At 36.1% G+C, this 22930-nt stretch overlaps 1 protein-coding gene across 1 annotated transcript in view; it reads right to left on the reverse strand.

Annotated features, from left to right (window-relative positions):
- HCN1 (hyperpolarization activated cyclic nucleotide gated potassium channel 1) overlaps positions 1–14457 on the reverse strand; it is a 471748-nt gene extending 457291 nt beyond the window's left edge. The window contains exon 1 of the mRNA XM_037799144.1: positions 14051–14457. Within this exon, the coding sequence (XP_037655072.1) occupies positions 14051–14457 (407 nt within the window). The remainder of the gene's footprint in view (positions 1–14050) is intronic.
- Positions 14458–22930: the final 8473 nt, after the last annotated feature.

The raw sequence follows: 22930 nt of genomic DNA on the forward strand, positions 1-22930 counted from the left end.
AGAACCATGCAAAGAGTGATCAAACCACTCAGAATTTTGCTAGCCACCCAAGAAACTCTTGTGCACAATTTCTATCACAGCCCCCTCATGCCCTACAAAATAAACTCTGCACTGATTTTTATAGTAGTTGCTCCCTTGAATTCCTCTATAGTTTTATCACAATTGTGCATACCTAGATAGTATTGTTTAGTCTGCTTCTTCCAATGTATTTTCATGTCTTTTTTGTATCTCTTCTTCTACAATTTCTCTTCTATTCTATTCTTTTTCTTACCACTTACCTGTTGAAGAAATTGAATGGAAGGTTCATAAATTCTCCCAGACTGGATTTTGCAGATTGCATGCTCATGGTGCAGTTCAGATTCTTTAATTGACTGGGGTGGTAAATTCATTATTTTCTAATTATATCATTTCCTTTTCATGTATTAATTGAAATAATTTTACAAGGAGACCCTTTTCCTCCTCTAATATTTGGCAATGCGTTAGTTTAGATCACATAGGAAAGGCAGGTGAATGTTTGATTCTTTCCTTTTACTTACCCAGGTATCAAGGTAATGAATTTCATCCTCGTGATCCTCAGCAGATATCTATTTTGTATATCATTATGAATTCATGGATCTAAACATATGATTGATGGGTTTGAATTCATTGATATTCTTATCCTTTCTATAGCCCATCCTTGGCCTCAAGTTGGCTCCTGATTCTTTTTGATATTACCCTAGTAGACTTTGATAACTTTCTTACCACCTGATTGTTCTAGGCTCTTAACATACATGTTCTTTCCTAGACCTGGGATCAACCATTTCTCCTTTTCAAATTAAAGCAAACCCCTTGCTACTGCATTGTACACATTCTATACCAGTTTCAACTGCTGTAACAGTGAATGTAACTGTTGGCTCTGTAGGCTGTTGGTCTGTCAGATGCTTCTTGCTTCCCACTGTTCCCTCCCACATATAGGTTCACAAAACAGAGGTCTTGCAACTATTGAGTGTTTGTCCCAACCTACTTATATTCTGGGTTCATGTGAACAGTTTGGCTGTAAATGTCCATGTTTTGTGGGAGGTTTTGCTATATATTTGCTCTCTCTGATTTTTATATGCAAACCTAAAATATAACTACTACCACCATATTTTCAGAATCAAGATCCCTTTCCTTTTGAAAATTATGCCATTTCCATTCCATTAATTTTACATAAAAAACAATTTAATAGTGCTAACTCAGGAAATTTGAGGTTGGGGTACTTTTTTCTTTGCCTTTAAGTTTGGTGAGCACAAAAAACAACCTGGATATAGCAGAGTTAAAATTCAATATTAATCTTCTTTCAAAATATTAACTTTTGATATTTTATTAATTATACCTACAATCACATAACAATAATTTCCCATTTCTGTACAATAGGGCCTTAAAAGTATACCATTATACCAAATAGCACAATTTGACAAAAGTGGAAAGAAATAGATGCTACATACCAGAAAGTAATGTCTTTCTTTCTAAATGTCATTGCCCAAAGGAATGCATTCTCACTTTAGCTTTCTTGTGATGAAGATAGCATTGATTCTAAAAGCAGACATTTAAACAGTTTTTATAGGGCTGTGAAAGCAGATCCAGTCCAAGGGATCCAAAACATATATTTCCCCCCCCCAAAGAAACTACATGAAAACAACACTATAGGAGTATTTATGTATATTACTTTAAATGGCTTCAAATCATTATTTCCAAATACAGGTTTCTGTGAAGGGCTAAAGTTCAGATTACACTGTCTGAACTCGATTAAAATATGCATTTTTTTTATTAGAGGACATAGTGGAAAAGACAATGTGGTTGTGGGAAATTATACATAAAAACCAAGATTGAGCATAATTTTTGTCAAAAGTATTTTTATTAATTCACTTTTATTGAGAGATTATTTTGTACCATACATGCTTCTAGATCTGGGGACCCAGAATTTAATGAAACAGTAAAATCTCTAGTGGGGCTTAAATTCTTGATGAAGGGACAATAATAATCAAATTAAACAGACAGAATACATGATATGATAAATGGTGATAAGTGGTGTGATGAAAAGCAAGGCAGAGAAATAAGGGATAAAATGATAACCAAGGATTTAGGATGGGGTTATAATTTTAGTGATGTTATGTTTACAATTTTATAATAGTATAAACAACACTATAGGGAACATCCAGATTTCCCTGTTTGTAAATTTGTCCTTTTTTCCTTTGAGATAACTTAGTAGCCCACACATTTTCATTCATTTTTTAATATAAGGAAAAGTTCCCTTTAGAAAGATAAAAACAATTTACACAATCTTTGGTGGCATATGTTGAAAACTCTCCCCAAAGCAATATCATAAAATAATTCACTTATTTTTTCTAGTAACTCTGCTTTCAGTGTATTTTTAACATTTATAAAGTTAAACCTATTTAGAATGAATTTTGCTATAAGCCAAGAGCAGATTTCACTCAATTATTTTAGTTAATTAGTTATATAACACTACTTGTTACATACATCATTTTATAAAGTTTTAAATTTTTCAAATTTCATATTTGGGTATATGGTTGATACTTTTGGGTTTTGTAGTCAATGGGATTTTTTTTTCTATTATACATTGTTAACCATAGTTGCTGATATACAGAAAAAATACTGATATCTTTAAATATATGTATACTAAAATCAGTCATCTAAAAAAAGTTTCCAGTTAACTCTATCATTTGTCAGTTGAATCAATCAGCTCTTTTGGGTAGGCAAACATCATCTACAAAAACATAATTTTGCCTCTTCTCTTTTCAAGTATATCTTTCATAATCTTATGTCTTATTGCACTGACTGACTTATCAGAACAGGTTGTTTCTATTCAATTCCTGTGGTCTAGTAGTCAGTCTCAAAATGAACTATTTGGTTGACAGGAAATTTTCTCTCTCTCAAGGAAGATAATTCTATCTACAGCTCTAGTATTTAACCAGCATGCTCTAACAAATCTCTGTCTCTCTTTACCTTCCATATATTGTTTCTGGGGTCATATTTCTGTGAAACAACATTAGATGGTTCTGAAAGTCTTAACTTGGAGTCAAAAAAAAAAAAAAAAAAAAAAAAAGAGGGAGAAGGGTTGAAGAGAACCACAATCCTCTTGAAATCATAGACAACATTTTGTGGATAGATATACTTTTCCAAGACAAAGGTTCATATCTTTGTTTTAATTCTTCAAGTATTCCATGAAGCCTGGAAGCTTAAGATTCACTAATACAAATGGATAACCATGAAGATTAGTATAATCCATAATTACAGCCAATAGAATTCTGGGATTATTTATATAACTCATTTCATATGCAGCCATAGAGGCTCCTAGCATATACTTTTGATATTTTATTTTTAAAATATCTGATTCCAGACAATATATCTATCTCCAATTTTCATCATTAATTCATCATTAATTCACTAACATGATTATTCAAGACAAATAAAAAAATGTATTGCTCAGGAGAAAAAACCTTCTCTTAAACAATTAATATAAATATTGATTGACTCCTCTACAGAAAAAAAACTAAGAAACATTCAATCTCCCTATAAATACTCATTATATACCTTTCAATATTCATTTTATCAGTTTCTGCTCTTGTTTCTCAAACCACCAAAACTGCATAATTTTAATGACACATTCTGATTTTTTTTTTAAATAACAAAGCTAAAAGCATTCTGTAAGGGTGATAAATGACATCTGCTCCAGAATTGATGTAAGAAAGATTACAACAAACCATTCTGTCAAATTTGCAGAATTTCTTAAATTCTTAAATTATATTTCTAAATAAGTTTTCTTCATAGACTGTTTAAACTTAAGAAAAAAAGAAAAGGAAATTTAGCAAGTTATGAGTCATTTTATTTGGCTCATATATAACAATTAACTGATTTGAAATAAGATTCCAAACAGTTTAACTATGCCATTTTCTGATGAAAATGAAGATTAACAGGAAGTTGTACATGTAACTCAATGCCATTGGAGTTTTTTCTAAAAGCTCTTGCCAAATGTTCGATACTATAGCAATATATGCCAAATTAAAAGATACCACTGTTATATTTGGGAAAATCTTGCAGAAAAAGGGTGTATTCGATGTTTTCCAATGCTAATCACTTCATGCATGGACCTATTTCATACAACACATAGGAAAAAAAATACGTTACACATCAGGACTTCTGCTATCTAGATTGTCATGGAGGTAAAAAGAAATTAGAAAAGCACATTATTTATGTGACCTATCTACACATATTTTTCTAAGGAATTCTGATGATGGTCAGAGTATTACTTAGAGATTATATTCTTTTCTCAAAAAGTTTACACACCTTAATTCTGTTTTTTTAAAGTAAAATTCTTCTGTAGAAGAGACTATGCATGAACAATCATGCATAAAAATTTTTACTTTCCTTACAATAGCTAACACATAGCATTAAGTGTAGTGTATAATTTCTAAGCATTTTATATGTATATAATCATAAAATCTTCTCAACTAGCCCATGAGATACATATATTATTATCCTCATTTTATAATTGAAGAAACTGAGCCCAAGAAATTAAGGTGGTGGAGCCAGGATTCCAACCCAAACAGCATGGATCCAGAGGCTGCATTCTAGGCAAAACCGTATGTTGACTCAAAATTATACATACCCATTGTTTTTTTGTTTTTTTGTTTTTTTTCAGTAAGAGTACTAAAGGATTATAAGAACATATAAGTCCCGCCTCGTTTCTCTCACCCTACACACCCAATGCCCAAATTCAAGTATGTTAATTATTTCTTCTGGTATGTAGTCTGTTTCAAAAAGAAACTTATCTATCAAATTTAGACAATATCTCCTGGCTTCCAATTATGACAGATGAGAATTTAGATTTCTTGTATTGCCCAACCTTCCTTTACCTTTCTCTAGCCCACCCTCCAGAATAAATGGACCATAATCTTTGCATAAATCACTCAAGTTGTTTACATTACTATGACCAGATAAATAACCTTTGCTGCAGAGTCAAGCAGTATCTTTTTTCCTTTTATAAGCTTTTAGAGCATTCTGAAGTTAATATCTGTCTTTTGTTTATTTGCTTGTATTCAGTTACACTATATGTATATCCAAGTCATCAATACCTCTTTCCAAAAGATCTGTGGAACACCTATTTTACATTATTTTTTCAAATGCTGATAATCATCATCACACCCCTGCCCCCACCCACCCTCTTGCCTTGAAGGCCTTCCTCCAGACCCCACTGCTTTTCTGCTCCTATTTTGACTGATTTCCCATCAAGGTCAGCTACTCAGGAGTATTTCTGGAGCCTTCCTGTTTCCTGTCTTCTAATCTTCACTTTATTTGGTCTAATTCCTTTGGTCTAATGTTGGAGCACATCATCAAGTAACTGTCTAAGAAAGGGTACATGGGTAGTTGACTTTAGAGCCCTTGAGTTCTGAATATCTTTACTTTACCTTCAAGTTATGGCAGGACATCAAATTATTTTATAAGTCACTTTCTATCAGAATTTTATAGACTTTGTTACATTGTCATTTAACTTATTGTCTCCACTTCTTGATATGTAACTTTATTTTTGGAAAATTTCAGCACTTTTTTTCTGTGTCAGTGGTGTTCTGAAGTTTCTGTACGATGATGCTTGGCAAGGATCTTTTTCATTAATGTTTCTGGGCACTTGGTAAACCTCTCAGAAGAGTGATTTGAGTCCATCCTATTTGGAAAATATTGTTTAAAATGTCTCTGTTAATTCCATCTCTCCATTTTCACACATGTTCTCAGTCTGGAACTCCTTTTGGTCATATTTTGAACCTTATGAATTAATCCTCTCTTTTCAATTCTCTTTTATATATTTGTCCTAATTTCTGAGAAGCTTCTTAGATTTTATCTGCCAAGCCATTCCATCCAAGATATCATTCTTATTCTCTAGTTTTTCTAATAATAGAATACTGTTCTTGTTGTGTAGGCAAAATAATCCTCTGCCGATAGATATCATTTATAGAGAATTTTTAAATCATGTCATTTCCTTCTACCCCAAATGGCTCTCTGCTCACCAGTGCTTTTTTTTTTTTCCTGTTTAATTTAGTCTTTCTCTTTCATGATGGAGACTTTCAGCAAAAGTTTGGTGATCTTTAGCCTTCATTTCATATTGAACAAGGCAATGCCAAAATTTTAATTACAATCTCTACGCACATATGTGGGCTTTTTGCAGGGTGATTAGGTTAATTAGCAAGATTTTTTGAGGTCTGAAACCCTGAAATGTCTCCTACTAGAGGTATTTTTCTCATTTCCTCCCTGGCTCCAAGCAATCTAATGCCAGTTAAGGGTTCTCTATTTGCTAATGAGACCGTTTATTTATTCCTCCTGTTTTCAGTTTGTCTTTCCTGAAAACTATTTCCTGACCTGACACTTAGAATCCTGAGCTCTTCCGGAGTGCAGTGGATGAAAGATTGTGGAAGTAGAATAATTCCTCTATTAACTTTCTACTTCAAAAACGTGTTTGAGATCTCTTGTTCTCTGCTGTGTCCTCTTCCTTCTAGTTGTCCATTTGTGTTTTTTATATTAGTTTGGAGTGGTTTCAGGAAGGAGGATATATAAACAATTGGGGTTAATTCATCATATTTCTCTGCAGGTTGGGGGAATTATTTATATTGGCAATCTGTTTCCTGTCATTTACTATTAAGTAAAGAGTTGGAGGAAGTGGTAGAATTAAAATTCAAAAGAACTGAATTCCTGCCCCAATTCTCACTATCTAACTATGTCACAATATTTCACCATATCAATGCTACTTAGCATCACTGCAGCTTCATTTTTTTATTTGTATATTGGGCAGGGAAATATAATAGTTGGTGCAGGTATTTGTAGGTGGCAGCAGGGAGGTGATTCCAGGTATTAATGCATGGGAAGAAAGAGCTTTCACTCTTTCTTTGAGTGATTAATTCTAAGATTAAATGTGTGCATGCTCTGGACGGAGACTAATTCTTTGGTCACTTATTCAATAAATATTTATTGAAAGTCTACTCTGTTGACCCAGCAATTTCACTCCTAAAATAAATGAAAACATATCTCTTCACATGCAAAAAATTATACATGAATGTTTTAGCAGCAGTATTCAAAGAAGCCAAAAAGTGGAAACAAACCGAGATGTCCATTAATTGATGAATGGATAAAAAATGGAATATTATTTGGCAATAAAAAGGAATAAAGTATTGATACATGCTACAACATGGATAATCCTTGGAAACATTATGTTAAGTGAAAAAAGACAGTCACAAAAGAGTAAATATTGTATGATATTATGCATATAAATAATTCTATAGAAACAAAGTTGATTAGTAGTTGCTTAAGGCTAGGGCAAGAGATGAAGGGAAATGTAGATTGACTACCATGCTATTAAGTACAGGGTTTCTTGTGGAGGGAGATAAAATGTTCTAAAATTGATTGCGGTGATGACTACACAGCCCTGTAAACAAACTACAGATCATTTCATTGTACACCATTGTACACCAATGGGTGAATCGTGGTGCATGTGAATGGTATTTCAATAAAGCTCTTAAAAACAAAGCATCTAAGAAAGGTTGGCAGAAAAATTAGTTTATTATGTGCGTTTTTAGGGCATTAAGAATATAAAAGTGAATATGATTGATGCGATCATAGACTTTAAATTCTAGTGAACTGATAGACATAAAAAATTATAAATTGTGATAAATAAAGAGGCCAAGATGGAAAGTAAAATGGTGGAGGATGGTGCTGAGAGTGATCAGAGTGATTGGACTGAGATCTAAATGATGAGTAGATGCTCAGTGTGTAGAGAGAGGAAAAGAGCATTTTAGGCAGTGGAGTTAAATGCCATACAAAAGCTCTGAGGCAGGATTGAGCTCAGCTTGTTCTAGGATAACGTTTACATGGGGAGCTGCAACATGGTGAAGGAGTGAGCACTGCGTGATGAGGTTGGAGAGGTAGATAGGTCGCAATTATGTCATTGCTCACAGAAGGTGTGTCAAATGTATTCTAAGAGCAATGGGAAGCCACTGAAAGGTTTTCAGCAGCATGATAACATTAGTAGATTTATCTATTAGGATCACTCTTGCCACTCTAGGATGAATGGAATGAAGGACAGTTTAGACTTTCTCCCCTAAAATTATCTGTGCTTGACTAAAAAGGAATATTAACACTAGAGAAACACATCACTCCTATGATTTAGTGTCTCAGACAGGGATAGTACCAATTGGTAAAATCAACAGGTACAGAATTACTAAAATGGCCTTTCAGAATTCAGTAATGCCACTCCATGAATTCTTCCTGGAATATAATGGAATGTAATGCACAAAGATGCTCATTGTAGCATTATATATAATAGTGAAATATTTGAAACAAATTTGAATTCCAAAGTTCATAAATGGTTAATAACTCCTTATGCCTGTGGAAGTAGCCTTACTTCTTTAGCATTACAGCCAATATCTTGAAACTAAATTAGGTCTACATAAATAAGAGTGTCAAGTGGTAAATCTAGAGGATGAATAAATTTTCTACTTTGTTTTAATTGGTTAGTCAGTTGCTCAGTGAAATATGTGAAGAATACTACGAGGAAATTAACTACAAAAAAAAAAAACATGTAATGGGTCATGAAATCAATTTTTGGCACTCAAACTTGGACAAAATGTGTCAGATAAATGCTCAACTAAAAACAAACAACTTCCATCTACATGCTTTAAAAACTGATATATGGATGTATATGCTTATGTGCACACAATTGGATACAGATGTCCCATAAATGGTTTCCCTTTCTCCCTCTCTCTTCTCTCTCTCCCTCTCCCTCTCTCTCTCTCTCTCTCACACACACACACACACACACAAACACACACACTAGAATCAATAGAGCTATGATGGTTTATTTTGCAAAAACACAGAAAAGTCCAGGATGTACCAGAGTATCAACATTTTCCACTGATTATTATTTTTCTAGAAAACTAATGGTAAGTTGTATATCAAAATGCCTTCACAAAGAGAAAATTACTTTTAGAAGGAAAGTACCCAGAGTAAGTGAAAATACATTTTTCTTATTGCATGTAGATTTTTTTTCATTGCCACAACCTCTGCTCCTAAAGTATATGGTGTCAGCCCAATTCATAACTTGCTACTTCTTTGCACAAAATGAAAAAATGAAAATTTGCCACAGCCCCTGAAAATATTCAGTCTCTTCACGCAGTGTTAATGATCTGTCATAATTTGTATCGTACTTACAAGAGACTCTACCTGGAAGTTCCCATACTAAGCCCAATTTTTGTGTCTAAGTAATGAAATGAATTATCTGTTAAACACAAGAACTACATGCAGAATGGCAAGATGCCCACATGAAAATCATAGAAGATTCATTTCTTTTGTCTCATGCTCACCATGGGACAGACTGTACGTTCATTGAGTGGAATGATGCAAAATCACAATGAATGATGCTTTTTGGTGGTGGTGTTTGGTTTGTGATTTTTTATCAAGCATCTATAGTTGAATAAGACTTTGTCAAGTAAACATATGATAAAAAAATAACGTATTTTTCCAATGCATTTAAAAATCCTTCATTATTATTCAACATACAAATTCATAAATACAAGTTCACATAATTTAAATGAATTTGTAAAAATGTATCTGCCCAATGATTCTCAATTTACAGCAAGTCCCAAAAAGTAGTTTTAAAGGGAAATTTGCTCACAAAAAAAAGGAAAACACCTTTTAAACATCTTGCAATATTTTAATAGTATATCACTGTATTACCTATTAAATGCAATTAAATACTGAATCATTTGTTATAACAAACTTTTATAATTTATCTGTATACTAAGAAAAACCAACTACGAATAAATTCATACTTCCAATTCTTTCAAATATTTTCACTCTAATTGGGCCTAACAGTTGCCAGACCCAACTGAATTTATAAGATAAATTGAATTTATAAGATAGAAAAAAGTCCATCTCACATAGAAAGAAAATAAATTCTAATGGTTAATTTTGGCTGTGTGGATATGGAAAGCAAACGGAAGGAGCATTGCCGGGAGACTACCAAGAGCATTCAGCACACAGATAACATAACAGCAGGCTAATTAGTTCTTAAACCCCGGAAGACTGAAGTGTTTTCTTGTGAGAAGCTCCTAGAAACAAATGGTCTCTCTATGGCTAACTGTATAATCTGGGTGAAGCCTCCCTTCCCTAATGGATGCGTCACTGACTTCTGACATAAGTACAGTTGTTGATGCAATATGAAGCAAAGATGGAAAGTCAGAAGTAACGATATCTTCAGGAAGTAACTCCTGACTGAAGTCCTTGTGTACTTACAAGACATGTTTTTTTTACACAATTATTCACACTAATTGATGAAAAGCAGCTTAAGTAACAAGTCAGGTTATAAAACCACTTTCCTTACCAGAAGGCAAGATTTTAACTGGCAATATATATGCAATTGGAACATTGTTTATAAAAGAACTCTTATGTAAGAGTGATCAAGTAAAATAATATTAGAATCCCTAAAATGGAATATAACCTGGTAATAAATTCTTCCAAGACAAATTCCTCACTTAATAAAAATCATCCACAAAAGTCCTCTAAATACTTTTATAATTCATTTAAATGGTGAGACCATAATTACCAACTGGCTGGGAAAGCACAATGCTTGGCCAGTATCACTTATTTTGTTAATAAATGAAAAATAAAATCTTAATTAATAAATATATAATCACTGTTACTGATTTCAAAATTTCATATTTAAGCTCCAAATCAACATTTGTGTGTGTGTTTAACAAGAGTAAAATTCAGTAAAACTGAGACCATGTCCTCACAACAAGAAAATCACTGTGAAGTTATTTTTTAAAGTAACTATCCATGTTTTCCCCAGTTGGATGACTATACTGTGCTATAACCAAAAACATGAGATTTTTTGACTAAATCTTCAGTTTCTACCCAGTTATTTCTAAAAGCATAGACAGTACATGACTCTTTCCTTTAGTCCCTGAAGGTTTCTCACATCATCCTCTCCTGAGAAAGAAGGGAAATAACAGCGCCTCTGCCCTACTTAAACACGGAGGTAGGAGAATACTCCCTGCCAGACACAGCACTCTCTTGGGCTCTGGCGGGTGAAAGAAGGCACCTGGCTAGCTATCTGGGAGTCTCACTGGGAGCACAGCCCCACCCCTTAAGGTAAGTAGAAAGGACCCAACCTTACAAACCCTCCTGAAAAGGGATACTACATGATTAACCATAATGTTAAAGTCAAGACATACCCTGGAGTAAAAGACTCATGATACACTCAGCAGTGGGTTGGTGACCAAAGATCCGACTGAATAAACTTCCCCAGCCACGCAAAGGCTTATGAAAGTGTCAAGGAAAAAACTCCTCTTGGTATCTTTATTTCCCAGTATCTCCCCCTGCCATGGAAATTTATTGTGTCACCCTCTCTGTTACTAAATTATTAACGAACATATGTTCCACATTTCAGGAATCATAGTAAAGCATCTCCTCTAAAATGTCTCCTTCAGAAAGGGCCTGAGGTGAACAGATTGTGACCACAAACATTTGATTACTTGCCCATTGCTTTTATTTTAGAATAATGGACTGCCAGAATTTTGCCTTTCTTATTTCTTGCTTTATTCATTATATTCTCCTGATACTTAATGGGTTTGGCAAGACCTCATATTGATATTTAGATCACAAAAAAACACATTAATGCAATAATAATAATATGTAAATGTCTTTACATGCAATAAGTATTTATATGATTGCTCCTTTAATATGTTGTTTTAGAAAACCAGTGTATATTGTAATTGTGATTTTTTTAATCTATTTTGCCAGATATCTTCCAGTTAAAATCTAAATAATAATAAGTGTTTAATTTTTTCTTTTATGCAAGGGAAAATCAAATATTCCAAACTACTCCACTGGAGTGCTCAGTTCTTAATCATCTCCCATTTCTTTGAAAGGGATTATAAAATTGAGCCATCATATAATTTCTTCCTTTGTTCAGTGACAATTTTTACTTTTAAAGAGGTATTTTGCATCACAAGACCTTTCCCTGGAAAAATACAGAGAATCTCTGTTTCATCAATTTCATTCATTGAAAAGATTTGGTATACTATATTAATTGCTTGAAATGTGACCCTGCATTTTTATCTAGTAAGTGGGAAAAAGTTCAATTATTTGATATGTGCCACCATTTAGAAAAGTATCATGTCTTTTCCCATTGTTTAAGAAATACATGTAATATATGTAATCATTTCATTAAGAGTGAAATTAAATAAACAAAGTTTAGCATTTTAATTGCATCTAACTGTTTCTGGAAAGACTATGTTTATTTTGTTATTAAAATTGAAGGCTGTTTTCATGTAAAAATTTTTCATGTAAAAATTGTGATAATGGTAACATCATATTTTCATTGAGGATTGAGGGAGAGACAGCATTCAATAATTGATTTCAACGTTTAAAAGTCTGAAGAACAGCCAACCCCATATATCTTAAAACAAGGTCATTTATAAGTTTGCCTGGCTAAATATCTTCCTAGTGGAGGAAACATGCTTGATTATTTTAGCAGGTCCCTTAAACATGGACATTCTTTAAATCAAACTCTCTGCACTACAAATGTCATTAAGTTTTATAAGTCCCTCCTTTGGACTCTGTATTCTTTTGAAAATAAGAACCTTCAAGTTACACGCTTCCTAAAATTCATTCACACTATGCAAGTCTCAGAGAATGCGAGATCCGCCACTCCAAGGCTTTGTGTGGCAGGAGCATGGGTCTTCAACTGCTAATGACATTCAGGACTGTGGACAGTTCCCACTAAGCTGTGGAGTTGGTGCTAATTTTCCTTAGTTTCTGAATACAAATAACGCTGTTCTTGCCATTGCTATATTTGTTTGTCGTTTAATAAAATTAATTAAAACTGCTAAGCATTCACACAAAATCCTTTAATTAACTGTTTTTCTTATTCGAACGAATTCAGTAAAATAAATAAATAAAGGCCACCCTGAATGACGAGTTTTCAATTTTAAATGGACAGCCCGACCTTATTCAGGAGCTAATATACGTGGCTGCTGAGTGTGCACACGCTAATAAGAGGCTCTACTTCACTACTTTCACTCGACAATCTCTAAAAGTGCTTACAAACCGAATGAATATTTGAGCGATAAATAGTATCAGGAAACGTCTGAATTTTTACTCTCCGAAGCAGATATCCCCTGCTGACAGCTCTCCTGGCCTTCTTCCAGAGCTGGGAAAGGGGAAAGAGATTTCTGAAATAGACTTGTAGTCAAGGTCAAGAAAGGGTGTCGCTCTGTTTCAGGAAGGGGGCTCTGGAAACGTTCCCTGTTTCAGGAACTCGAAGCTTTCTGTCACGCTCCCGCCCAGCCTGGCGGCCCCAGCTCCACTGAAACCCCAAATCAGGGACTATCCAAGCGCAAATTATCCTTCCTCTACCCGCCAGCCACTAGTCTGATGAAATGCACTGAGGATACCCAGTGCCTATAAGCAGATGAAAAACAGATTAACACTCCCCAGGGGCGACAACGGCTGGAACAGCTAAGACCCGTGAGTCACTGCCTCCGGTTGCCCCATCTCTCCTGAACCCCAGGAGCGTCTCTTTCCCCTTTGGGAGGAGCCCACTTCTTGGGAAAACAGCGCGAGAAAGGATATCACCCCCTAGGCGACTTTCTGCCCGCTTCCTTACGCTCCCCTCACTGAAGTAAAAGTTTCCCTGGCATAAGTTATCAACTTTCCAACCGGGGGGTTACCGTGGCCATCTCCTTCCTCGACTTGTACCCTAAATCCACAAGGCAAAAGAGGAGAGCCTCCCTGGAGTTTCCGGGCTACAGGAACTCATCATTCGACCCATAGCTTGGTGGAAACTAGTTGAAGAAGAGTCGAGTCTAATCCAGCGGAGTAGAAGCCGCGGGCAGAGCCACCCCCCGGCGCGTCCAGCAACCCTCCCTTCGGAGTCCCCCGGGCGCTTCCCCTCTTAGAGCCGGGAAGCGCGTCTGAGGGCGCGCCCGGAAAGAAGGGTGGGGCGGCGACAGGGAACCCTCACCTGAAATCACTGTAAGGGTGGATAATCCAGAAGCCTGCAGTTTTAACCCTTTCCTGCTCCTTCTCCACCGCCTTCTGGCTCCCGAACATACGGAGGGAGAATTTATTGACCCCGGGCTGCAGCATGGAGGTGAACTGCCTCTGCATGAAGCCGTACTGCCGCCGGGGCCCCTCGGCATCCTCGAAGCCCCCCGCGGGCTCCTCGCCGCCGCCGCCGCCGCCGTCCACCTTGAAGCACACGGAGTTGCCGTGCTCCTTCGCGCCGGCCCCAACGCCCCCCGGCGGGGTGCCCAGACGCTTTTCGGCCGCGGCGGGCCCCGCGCCCGTCGCGGGGGCCTTGGCGGGGAAGACGCTGTTGCCATCGTCCCGGCTGTTGGACGAGGAGTTGGGCTTGCCGCCTCTTTCCATGCCCGGAGGACGCGGCCGGCGACGGCTTGGGCTCCAGACTCGCCGGTCGCCCGGCGCGGGGGAAACGAAGCCGAGGGAGCAGGGAGCCGAGCCGGCTGCCGGCGAGCCCGGCTGTCCGTCGCGGCAGCGGCGACGGCGGCGGCAGCGGCAGCAGCTGCTGCTTCCCGCCCGCGCCGCTGCTCTCTGTGCGCCTCGCTCCCGCCGCCGCCGCTGCCCTCAGTGGCTGCGCTCCGGGGCGCCGCGGCGGCCGGTGCCGATGCTGAGGCTGCCGGAGCGTGGTGAGGCTCGACTCCAGCCCTCGCGCGCCAGCGCCTCCTCTCGGCTGCCCTCTGCTGGCCGGAAAAGGGTTTTTCCCAGGCGCCACACACCCTCTCACTCCACACTTGCTCCACTTCTGCCCAGCGTGACGTTGAACTCAGGAGCTCTCCGAGATATTTATTTGTATATACTGTGAGAGGCTCTGTGTGTGTTTGCACGCAAGGGTTAAGAAAGAGAGAGGGAGATACAGAGTTGGCGGGTTTGTGTTCGTCCAAAAGAAAAGCGTTCTAAAACTCATGGAGGCATTTCTTGAACGCCTGTTTGAATGATGTCACAGATGGATAAAGAGAGAGAGCCTGGCTCTGAATGCTGGACATTCATGTAAAGCTAGATATGCATAAGAAAGTGAGGTTTAACAATGAAAAATAAATGTTCATGTGTGGAAAGGAAGTTCTTTGTAAGAGTGTGTGTGTGGGTGTGTGTGTGTGTGTAAGAGAGAAAAAGGGAGGGAGGGATGGAGGGGGAAAGAGAGATAAAAGAAGAGAGGCAGACAGCAATAGAGACTAGGTCAGGATAACCCTAGGCAACCAGCTCCTTAGGGTTTTTCAGACGGAGGTTCTGCTCCTAGGGACAGACATCTGACCTCTTTACACATAGTCTTGTTTTTTTTCCAGGAGCTCCTTAAGCAAGGGATGAGAATTCTTTCTTACCAAGGTCTCATGCATAAACACATGCAGGCAGGTCTTCCACCACCAAGACTGGCAGAAAATTGCCTTGTGGAGACCTCGTTTGAGCTGACCTATCTTTCCAGATAGGTTATGTAAGCAATAAAACACACTAAAAGGCCTGCGATGCTGGTCAGTGTTCACCTCCATCAGACCAGGGAAGCCGAGATGTCTGGGAATCTACGCAGAATACAATAACCATTTCAGATGGGAGGATAGTACTCTCGAGCAAAACTTACAGTACACTGCTGGTGCTGAGGAAAGCATTTTCAGAATCCTCTTATTTCCTCTGTGTCTCCCAAACCCACTGGATTAGCTAAAAGAAGCAAGATGTGCTGCCAAACTCACCAGTCACTCAGCAGGGCAGCACCAGAGTCAGGAACTTCAAGACTCCCCAATGTCTGGAAACATTTGTTTCAGATACAAGCATTACCTTCCTGCCCGCAGCCTTTTCAAAGGAAATCTTGCCCTGCCAAGAGTCCCTGATCGCATGGGTTCCTCCCAGCTACAGCCACATTTTATGGAGGAAGGGATGGGCACCTAAAGGAGGGAATCTGTGACAGGCTGGAAACCAATGGCCTAGCATGAAAAATTGCCTGGGACCAGTCAAAGTGCTTTCCTGAAATACTGAACAGTGAGGAAGCCAATTGGCTTCAACAGTAAGAGAGGCAAGAATAAAGTCAAAGAAAGGCAATGGACACCCATGTGGGGGATTAAGAGAGACTGAGAGAAAAGCAGAGAAGGTAGGAAAGAGCAGAAAGAAGAGCCATTAGACCTAATTGTATTACTTCCGTAAGATTTCCTTACCCTTCTACTTACCATAGCCTTATGCTAAATCCTTTTCAGTGAGCCATGTCCTCATTAAGACATTATCTGTTTTTAACTAATCAAAAAATCACAACCCTAAGAAACTAAGTATAGATGACCAAATTTTGATGTTAAGAAGTAGAAAAAATATGAACAATGTAGAGTTCTGATTTAATAAAGTAGGGATCTTGGAAATCCAAATAGTCAGATAAGGATACCGAATGCCAATGGCAGAAGGATGCCAGAGATATAAATAAAAACAAACAGTGCCTAAAGCACACTTAGGCTTAAGAAAGGCTAAATTACTCAGGTAGCTTTTCTTTCGTAGACTAAAGATGTATCCCTATCTTTCTCTCATTCTATATGCTTCTGTAATCTATTCTCAGTCATGAATTATACAGCATAGATTTTAAAATGAATTAGAAATTTTATAAGAATGTAAAAATATACCCTCTAAATCTCATGTTAAAAGAATATTTTGTCAGTTTCTCCTTCTAGCTAATCTCTCTATTTGTTCTACTTCAATTTAATTTTAATGAGGATAAAGCAGTTATTTTAGTAAGAGTTTTTGTGTGTCAATGTCTAAACCAATATGACAGAATTACTGAAAAACAAGATCTCAGAAGAGAACTAAGAGACATCTAAATAGAATGAAAAATCATTGGTTGCTCCAGGTACAGCTTTTAGACCGTATTTTGTTCATTCTAATTCTAAAAAAAAAAAAACATTATTTTTAATTTGAAAATTTGCATGTCATGTCAACATGTTGACTTAACGTTATTAGCAATATAAAGAGTCAGGTTTCTTTACTTTCAGGATGCTGATTTAAATTTATCTAGACTGTGGACTGAAATAAAAAGCTTTCTCAGAAAGGAGAGAGAACTTGCAAGAAGATTAGGGCAAAGTGAAAGCAATGAAAGAATTAAAGCAATGAGAGAGGGAGAGATAGTGACCATGAATCCTAGAAGTAAAGGAGAAATCCTGGGAAAAATAAGAGAGGAATTTAGAAAATACGTTTATAAATGTTGGCCTAATCATGAAATTGGCTTTCTATGGCTTGAACAAATGGTATTTTCTTCATTGCTTCAATTGTTTTCTTGCATTTCTGAATTCATTAAATAAATTAGACTTTTTTATACCAAGGAGGAAGAAATTAAGGACCAAATATTTGCTCGGGGGTGGGGAGGTGGAGGGGTTTTGAGAAAAATAAGAAACAGAAGTAAGAGCGTGATACATTCCCCTCTTCTTTATCTTCCCACTCTTCAACCCCAAATCTAAATTTTTCTTTCCTATTGTCATTGCTTTTTCCCCAATCTCTCCCCTAATTCCTCACACACACTTATGTACCCAGAAAAAGCCTGAACCCAGAGGACGATCTCTTCTTAGAGTGTACTTATGTGTTCATTGATAAATTATCTCAGGCTGAAATCCACCGAGATAAATTAGATTAATGTTTTTTTCTTCAAAATCATCTTAGAAATAGGGCTACCATCATGTTTCATTCTACATCATTAGGAGTCCATGTTGTCAAAGTGCCTTGTACTTTGGAGATTTCTGGTGTCTCGTTAGAGAATATAAATTATGAATTCATTTCATGAGAATGCCCCATCAATAGTTGTAATGGGTGCTGTTCAGTATATACAAGGAACGTGCATCTTTTAAAATGTTCCCTGTCTCTTTTAATCCTCTGCTTAAGATCAAATGCAGACTGCAGCAGAAGATTAATATGAATCTAAAATAAAATCTCCATGCAGCAGACGCAAGTACATGTGAAATTAGACAAAAAAGATCAATGGGGGACGATGTTTGACAGCTAACTGGAAAATTCTCAGCCAAACTTAGAGGTTTGGAGGATAAAATATCATCATCGTTTTAGTAGGACAGAAGAATATACTAAACACAAATTTTATATGTAAAGAAATAAAGTCAGAAGACCTCTCTCTAGTGAAGACGACAATGATAAGAAACAGTAAATGGGGTAGTTTAGCAACGGCTACCTCATAGCCTCTCTGTCTCATGGACAGCCTAATTTGTTTATCTATCCCTATAACAACTGCCAACATCATGCTTAATGTGAAATACGTGAGTTATTAAAGTCAAGAACAAGACATTCATACCCAGAATTTCTGCAATGTGTATAATTTTAAACTGATAATATCATCTTCCCCAAAATCCAGAAGAATCAGCCAGATAACCATCATAACTAGGAACAGAAGTTAGAAATCTGAAACAAAGTAAATGTGCAAACAAGTCTCTATGCTTTTTGAGCACTGACAACAACAATTAAGAAAATAAACATGTCTTTTTACAATTGCAACTAAAATTGAAAACTGCAGAGTAATAAACTTAACAAGAAATGTATGACATCCATAGTGTCTTTTTTAAAAAAACACCAATTAAAATTAAACTTAGACAATAGAATTTGTTGGCTCACAGTTTTGAAATTATGAGAAGTTCAAAATCTAGGCATCAGCAAGGCAAATCTTTCTTGAAAGACTGTAGCATTCTGCAGCTGACTGCCAGCAATCATTGGTCCTTGGCCTTTCCATCACATGACAATGCATATGATATTTTCTTTTCCTTTCTCTTCCAGGTTCTGTTGACTTCCAGCTCCTGCCTGTTCCCCGTGGTTTCTCTCTCTGTGGCTTTCTCTATAAAGCCTCTAGTGACAGCATTAAGACCCAGCCTGATTCATTTGAGCCATGTTTTCACTGAAGTAACCTCACCAAAGGGTCCTATTTACAATAGGGTCACATCCACAGGAATGGATTAAAATTAAGAATATATTTTTCTGAGGTATAAAACTCCAACCCACCACTAGCAACCATCTCAGTAGGAAATAAGCTATGACTCAGTGATTTAACAGGGAAGAAATGCAAATTCTTAATAAACATCGAATATCCAACAACACATGAAGTCAAAGTCATGCAATTCAAAATAATAATAAAATTTAAAAATTCAATTTCAAAATGTTAAAAAAATGATAGTCAATGTCAACAGTCAGCATTAAGTTTATATTTAGGAGTGATATGATCTTTCAAAATAGTAAATATCAAAAATATTAATATTGTGAATACCCAGATATAATGCTTAGACTGTATTTTAAGGACACAATCAGAAATGTGAACAAAGATATTCATTTAAGAGTGTACATCAAAATTTACCTACAATAGCAACAATTTGATACACTGTAGTTCTACACAAAAAGAATGATAGGAACTGATATGACAATTGTATGCATGTATGGGTACGTATATTTGTATTTTTAAAGTTTTCTCCATGTACTCTTTAATTTCAAAAACCAGAAAACTATGATTGTTAAAAGAATGATCAGAATAGTGAACATTCAAAAGTTCCAATCACCCTACTCTTGTACATGCACTTAGACATCCACATGTATACACACTGGAATATTTTAGTATATATGTGGATTTTTGTTATCATGTTGTTCCTCGGCTTGCTTTTTTTTACGTTCAGATTCAAATGCTATGCCATTTTGAAAGGCGCTTTTCAGAATATCTTTCCCATTGATCTATCTGAGCAAGGACTAGTCTAATAACATTTCAGTAATTTTTAGTGGATTTTATTATATGGTAGAACCAATCCCCATACTCACATTACACTTTATATTTTTTTTTCACATGGGTATTGTTTTGGGATACATTTAGAATTTTTTTTCACAAACTTAACACTTTTCTTAGTAATTAAATTTGTATTTTATTGCGCATAGAAATTATTTTAGGAAGAAATATCAAGTTACAAGATCAAGCCTTCCTATTTGATTAAAAATGTATCTTTCCTTGTTTTATTTTTAACTATAAAGCATTCAAGAATATATACCTTTTATCAAAAATTGAGCAATACAGAACTGTAAAGAATAACACCTGAAAAAATCCCATCAATCTCCCTTGATTTCAGGGAAAAATATCTATTTTCCCACACCCTATACTATACATTCACATGTATATATAAATATATACATTAAGCTTTTTTACTTTGCTAATCTCTTAATATGCATATTGCATGAGCAAACATGTAAAAATATATCTGGACATCTCCATACCAGAATTTATGGCACTCCTTTTTTTAATGCCTACATTTGTTTTGTAGAATGCATATATAATAATTTATTTAACATCTTCTTTATTTATGAATATTTGAGGGGCGTTTTCCTTCTCTGCTATTACAAACAATGGTAAAATTGATATTCTGATTACAGCTTTATGTGAAAATAGAACTGGAGAAGAAATTTCTGGAAGTAAAGAGAATTATTAAAGTTGTATATACTTTTACTTTTGATAGTAACTGTCAAATTGTACTCCTAAAACTGTACATACATATATATAAACACACCTACATACATTGAATAAGTTTATCTGTTTCATACATCTACACCAACTTCAGATATTAACAATTTTTCCATATGTTGAACAAAAATAAAATAATAAAAAGCATAGGTCTATGTAGTGTTAATTATTTTTCCCCAGTTATAACTAAGGATGAGCATATTTCACATATTTATTGGGTCCCTTATAATTTTTCATTTGTGAGTTACTTCTTTTATTATTCTATCATGTATTATATGTATATATGGTTTATTTTAAATATATTTTAGGTAAAAAATATGTACCATAAATATAATTTTAGAGAAATAAAGGACTTCACAAGCATAAGAAGCCATATGTAAAAGAATGATAAATTTGAGTAAATATAAGTAAAAATATATTTGATGGTCTTCAAAGCCAGATGCTAATTTCCGTCTGTTTAAATGTTCCCACAATTATTCTAATTTCTCAAAAGTTTTGGGTGTTATTTTTGGTCTTCTTTTGCCTTCCAGATGAGTTTGAGAATAAGTCCAATTCTATTAAACTATCCTGTTGGAATTGGTTTGGGTTTACTCTAAATTTATATCATAGTTGGAGAATAATTACTACAGCTACATTTTTATATCAGCCCATCTTGAAATGTGAATATTTTTATAGTACATTGATGCTTTTTATAGTTTTCTTCTATATACTGAACTGATGAAATTTAATTTTCTTCTTAAAGTCACATTTCCCTCTAATCTTTCACTTCCAAATCTCATGACTAATTGTCTGAGGGAGAGAGGAGGTGGGTATTGTCCCCAACAAAGAAGCCATTGAACAGCCTGGAGTCTCAGAGCTGACTTTCTCCACCTCTTTGGCAAGAAATTTCAGAGAAAGTTTGGAAATGAAGTTGCGTACTACAGTAAATAAGACTATTATTGTTTTTGCCTCCAAATCAATTGGAATCTATAAACTGAGTTGAAAGAGTTTAATTTTTGTGGTTCCTTTTGTCCCTAGGAAATGACAAATACCAGCAGTTAGATATTTATTTGCCTGTTTATTTACACTAATTCATTCAGACTCTCTCATCTTGAGATTTTTGTAGACAAAGGTTTTAAAACAAATGACCTGGAATTAGGGATAAAGTTTCTGGCTGGAAAAAAAGAGAGTAAAGAATCCCACAAAAGGTCAGGTCTTTTACCTCATTAGAATAAAAAATTGAGTTAACATTCCTGTAGCCTGAAAACAAGTGTCCATTTAGGGAAATTTAACTTTCTTTGCTGGTAAAGAAATATCTAGCATAAATATTTTAATATTGCAAGAGTCATATGTTGATTTTATTTATCAAAAAGTCCTTTCTTTGAAATATTGCTTTTTCCCAACTCCATATGGTTAGAATCCGGCTGCAATCACAAGATCCTACCACACCCTCCCCTCACAGGTGTGGGTGTGTGACTCAAACCAGGTCAAGGAGATTATGCTCCCAGCATCTGAGCTCTTTAGCACTGACTTAGCGAGAAAGAAGGCTGTTGGATCTGTTTTCCATGATAACAACCTAGAGAAGCAATCCTTAGTTTCTCCTACTGGGATTCCATAGAGTGCCCTCATTTGTGTCTCATTCAGATCTTCTTCAAATATGTGAAATTCAGTGCTGTGTATTCTTCATTTGTCCCTCCAGATTTGATCTCTGCCCCTCTCTTCCCTCACTGTGTCCGGGAGTCTGACCTCTAATAAGTGCATCTCCAAGGCTTCCACATACTCTGAACTTTCTAGGCCAATAAGAGGCACCAGTAGAAAACGGAGGGGAGGAAGAGGAAAAGAACAGGGTTTTTAATCCCCTTTTCCCACTTTTCTCTTCCCAACATGATTCTGTCTTCAGTTGCTTTCAACTATGACTACAGCCTTCTCTACGATTACAATTTTGTTGAATTCAATAATAACTTCCTCCCCCTTGCCACTTTAGGATTAGCAATGGTAATAGCTTCCTGCTGTAGCTAGTGCTTGGCTGCTTCACCATCCTTGTAGGTTTCCTAAACTGCCCATATCTCTATAAATAGTCCCTTCCTTAACATATCTTCAATTAAGTCTGTTGACTGTGCTTCTTCTTTTTGCCAGGACCTTGACTAATAAAACTCTTCAATACATTTCTAATAAATTCCGTTGTCAGAATTGACATCTGTTTCCCATGCCAAAGGACCCACCAGTCATTATCTATCTACCTATCTATCTATCTAATCTTACCTACATATAATCATCAAAACTGTTTAAGTTATTTTCATTATGTGTCTATACGAAAATATCACCTATATATACATATATATATACACACACATATATATACACTTCCATATGTGGTCTCTTAGGATATTATTCAGT

Source organism: Choloepus didactylus, chromosome 11, assembly GCF_015220235.1.
Source record: "Choloepus didactylus isolate mChoDid1 chromosome 11, mChoDid1.pri, whole genome shotgun sequence".
Classification (NCBI taxonomy): Eukaryota; Metazoa; Chordata; class Mammalia; order Pilosa; family Megalonychidae; genus Choloepus; species Choloepus didactylus.